A 5,205-nucleotide genomic window follows, 5' to 3' on the forward strand; every position below is an offset into this window, starting at 1 on the left:
TTCTTTGTGAAACTGTTTAATTTATATTATATACAATTTTGGTACCCCCAACAATTTTACTCAAGATCCGCTACTGAAAGCTGGATCGGCCTGAGAGTGAAAACGTTCATAAAAATAGCTTTATTCCCCATGTTCGTAAGTTGTTTAATAACGTTGAGCAAAATATGCAAAATATTGTCATTATTGTAAGACTTTGATATATTGTATGTTTTTCTATTTGGTATAACTTTTTACAATTAGTTTTACAATATAACAAAATATGCAAAATATCCTTCTCTCACGATCACTTTAATTCAGCCAAATGACAAATTTAACCCTCCTGCTATGCTGTTGTTGCCACCGCCCACCAACCATGGAGAAAAGGTGATCCCTCCTTCTCAACGAGTCTGATATACCTCTTCCTCAATCACCATTAGTCTCGTAGTTTCGGCATGTCGATGTCGACCGACAGACGTCTCTCTCCTAATTGGGAACACCATTGTAGAGTGGCAGCCATACTGCAGAGTTGCATGCCATTGAATACACTGCTGCATAGTCACACTAAATATGGCTGAGGTATTGATCATCTTTGCACCGTACAGATGGAAAATATTGCAACAACTAACAGCGGTGGTGATAATGGCGGTTTGGAGTACTTTGCCTATTTTAATTTATTTATTATAAACAAGAAGTAGCCTTAGCAAATGGTTTGCACGCGTTCGTGTTATATGGTGCGAAAAAGCCTTCGCACCATATAGCACTTCTGTTCAACAAAATCATGATGATATTATGATTTTGTCTAACTCGTTAGCCTTAGCAAATGGTTTGCACGCGTTCGTGTTATATGGTGCGAAAAAGCCTTCGCACCATATAGCACTTCTGTTCAACAAAATCATGATGATATTATGATTTTGTTTAACTCGTCGTGATTTTGAACACGAAACATTCAAAAAAAAAAATATTCAAACATTTAAAGAATTCCAAAATGAGTAGCATTTTAGCACGAAAATATTGCAATAGTTCATCATAAGATTCTTTATTATTTGTTTTCAACTCAAAGATGAGCTATTTCAGTTCAGCAATGTCAATTAGAAGGGCCAGATTATTATGGATGAGGATGCACCACATACATTTATGTGAAATAAGTTACAGTTCTTCAAACCTTAAACTAGCAGCTTAAGATTATTTGTTCTTCACTACAGGTTGTTGTTGTTAAATATTGTCGCCATCATTACCAATATTGTCAAAACTAGGCTCCTCAGAAATGGTGTTGGAAATAGTGTGGCTATTAGCCATAGATGTTGGAACGTCATGATTATGTCTTCCTACATACGTTGTGATGACATCTTTAGGATCCACCCAAGCTCTCTCTACACGCTTTCGAATGCTACAACCTGGTACCGTACATTTGTAGTAGCTCCTAAACATTATACAGGCAAGCATCAATGTTTGAACATCAACTTTTTTTAGAAGAAAACAAAGATGAAAAATAATTAAAACAAATAATACGTGAAATTCAGGGGGTCGGAGTGTTCATGGGTGTGGGTTGACCCACGAACCTGGTGATTGAAACCAACCAGGTCCACTAATTACATGAGCATATATTGTTTACGGGTCTAACCCGACTCGACCCACAAAGTTTGGTTTCAGGTATATGTGTCAAACCTAACCCTAATTTCATTTACAATAGATTCTTATTCCAAACCACATATTTTTTTCTATCGAAATTATATTTTTTTATTTTAGACGCAAAATCCGCGAACCCAAACCGTTCACAAATGGGTTGATTAGGTTCGGGTTTGATAGTGAAAATGTGGGTTGGGTGATGAACCCAACCCGTTAAAAGTTGAACGGGTTGGGTAACTAGTTTGGTCAAACCTGATCCAACCCAACTCGTGTACACCCCTATTCAGGGGAACCCGATTTCGATTCTTGTGTGGATCAATTCTTTGCCATGCTATACTTCCCACACGGCAGACTCAAATTATTGGGTCCCCTTCTCTTGAAATCTAGAGGGTTAACACAAAAACAAAAAAAAAAACAAAAAACATAATACATAAAATTTGATCACAAAGTTCAACAGGTTATAAAGCACATGAAGTACCTTTTACATATTTTTCAGCTTAGAGTTACAAATTCTACTGGTTTTTTTAATATTACAAGTCAATTTATAAGATTATCCATGAATTATACTATAGGTGGAAAATCCCCCTGCACCCCATTGTCAGCTTAAGAGACATGTCCACTTGTTGGTAAACTGTATGGATCTCATGTCAAGGCACTAGTAAAATATATTGCTTACAATAGTATAATCCTACTAGTGAATATGAATATTAACAAATCTTATACGATAAAGACAACCATAACATTCATGGATAACTCAATAGATAAAATTAAAGTGTGAAGGAGAAGCAATATCACCTAGGATTAGGGTTTCCTATGCAAACTCGTTGCCCGTATTTTCTCCAATTATATCCATCGTCTAAGAGATCAATCTTGCTGGTTGTTATTATATGTATTCTAGGCTCTCTGAGAGACCTATATGAAGAACCTATTTGATTTAAGATCGCGATCTCTGCATTTCTGCAAAATCACAACAATAGCAAGATTACATAAAAGAAAATGATTATCCACGACAAACATATTTGCATTTACAATAAAACCTACCTCCTTTTGGGGCCAGGTTCAACAATTTTTCGATCAACTTCAATTTCATCACCACCTAGTTCTTCATTTTCGCTTGGTTCCATCTTACACAATAAATTTGTAGTTATCCTTTGATAAGACAACTCACTATTCCCTTTATATATTTGAATTGTCATTTGAGGTTATGGTAAGTAACCGATCCAAAAAGTTGACTTTCAAGGTCAAACTATGCATTATAAATTATTATTTATATAAAAATAGAATAAACGATAAAATATAACTACTAAAAAAATTAATTAGCGAGATAAATTTAGAGAGTAAAATTATAAAACCTCTCTCTAAGGCTTTTTTTTTGAGTTTGGAAAGAAAAAAAAAAGGGAGGGAAGCGCTTTGGAATAAAGGAATGAGTAATTGGAAGAAATAGAGGACATTGGAAGGTGAGAACTTTGAGGTTTTCATTTTTCTTCATAATACAAAAACCTCCTCATTTGGGAAACTAAAAAATAGGAGGAGGGTTTTAGGAAGTTTTGGAGGGTTCATTCTCTAATGAAATACTTTTTCAAAAAATTTGAAAGATTTCTCCATTTTCCCATATATTTTTCACGTGTCAAAGCTCTCTCTTCTCCGCCCTTCCCAACTCTCAAACAAATATAGGAGGAAGAGAGAGTTTGGAAGGGAGGAGAAGAGAGAGCTTTGACTGGTTTGAAATATAGGGGGAAATGGTAAAACCTTTCACATTTTTTGAAAGAGTAATTTTTTAGAGAATGATAAATTAATACTTTTGATTGATTTATTTTTAATTTTAAAATATTATAACTACATAAATTAAATTTGAAGAATTAATGTAAATCATTCAAAACCCTCCAGCAATACAATTTTTTAGTTCCCCAAATGAGGAAGATTTTATATCATAAAGAAAAATAAACTTCCACAACATTCTAATCTCGATATCATCTATTTCTTCCACTTGCTTCTTCCTCTTTTTTTTTTCAAACCCCTCCTCTCCCTTCTCACTTGAAACTCGTAAAAAAAATGTTTTGCTAAATTTAGTGATGAGGGGGTTAGAGAGGATTTTTTTTTCCGTCAATAACTATACTTTTTTAAAGACCGTCAATAACTTTCATTGTTAGTTTTTTATTTTAGCTGTATATGATGACTTTATCATCATTATTAATAAGTTAAAATTTAGATATTGAAAATTATACCATTATGTATCCTAAAAAATTGAAGATAATTTAATTTTTATAAATCATATTTTATCTCTGTTCATATTTTAATTAAAGTTTATTTATATTTTTGCTACAATAAAAAAATACGTCTTTATTTGTATGACCAAACCGGGACTCATTATTTTATATTCACACGATTGTATAGTTAATATTTCACAAATACAATATTCAATAAATTTAAGTGGGGATAATATTTTTTTTTAAGAAGCTAAAGAAATTATACTGAAAAATCAAACAAAGTTCCTCCAGTAGTAGATGTGCAAAAATCCAAGCAGTCCACATTACAATAGCCAGAAGCCACGACAACAGAAAAAGGAAATTAATCCTTCAAAAAAAACGAAAAAGGAAATTAAAAAATTGCCTCTAAAATACATAATCGAAATCGAATAAAATGAAATACGATCTTATTCTTTTCACTTTCACTTAAAAATTCTTCTGTTTCTTTCCTTCCAAATGATAGAAAGTACTGAAACTCATATAATATTAAAAGTCAAGCGGAAATTTTTAGAGAACCCACCTAACCCACCAATCTGAATAAGGTGGTCCTTAATGTTTCTATGTAATAAATATTCTTAGTCAAACATAATCTAATTCTCTCTCCCGATGGGTAAACTTGTAAAACTATAACTGGCGAAGATATTCATATGTTGAATTTTTTTATTTATATATTTAAAAACAAGGTTATGAATTAAATTTATTTTGACCGAAAATTTATGAATTAATTTAAGAAAACTTAAAATTCATACTAAATTTATCTAGAATATTTAACATGTGCATTAACTTATTACTAAATACATTAAAATAAGAACAGAATTTCAACCAAATGAATATAACATCGTTACAAGCTCGTACATCTGCTAAAATATCGACTGTCAAATACATATATAAGATAAGTATTTGAATACATGAAAAATATCTACAATTGGTACGAAGCGAGCACATGATGATAACTCATCCAACAGCATATCTGTCTCCTCTTGCCACGAGCAACCTGATGATCTGTAAAATAAATAAATGGATTGGGGTGAGACGGGATGTTACAGAAAATATAATAAATTATTAGAAATTAAATATATTAAAATAAATAAAATATAGTAATTATAAAATTGAGTTAAATCATGTAAATATATTATGTTAAATAATTTATTTTTAAAGATATAATAATATAATCTACGTATTTTCTTGTCATATTTTATAATAATATTTTATGAATTTATTAAATTTAATTAATTAATTAAAATAAAATATAATAAAATGTAAACTATTTTAAATTTATTAATTAATAATTTATGATAGACTTTTTTAAAATTTTAATTTTATAATATATAATATTTGATAAGAGTGGTAATCA

At 31.0% G+C, this 5,205-nt stretch overlaps 1 protein-coding gene across 1 annotated transcript; it reads right to left on the reverse strand.

Annotated features, from left to right (window-relative positions):
- Positions 1-999: 999 nt before the first annotated feature.
- LOC146956912 (putative WRKY transcription factor 3) lies at positions 1,000-2,774 on the reverse strand. The gene is made up of 3 exons (XM_085732541.1): positions 2,647-2,774; positions 2,401-2,562; positions 1,000-1,399 (listed from the first exon to the last, which is right to left on the reverse strand). The coding sequence occupies exons 1-3, from the start codon at positions 2,727-2,729 to the stop codon at positions 1,192-1,194; spliced, it is 453 nt and encodes a 150-aa protein (XP_085588667.1). The 5' UTR covers positions 2,730-2,774; the 3' UTR covers positions 1,000-1,191.
- Positions 2,775-5,205: the final 2,431 nt, after the last annotated feature.

Source organism: Medicago sativa, chromosome 1 (assembly GCF_051527215.1).
Source record: "Medicago sativa cultivar Bolivia chromosome 1, Bolivia_mono, whole genome shotgun sequence".
Classification (NCBI taxonomy): domain Eukaryota; kingdom Viridiplantae; phylum Streptophyta; class Magnoliopsida; order Fabales; family Fabaceae; genus Medicago; species Medicago sativa.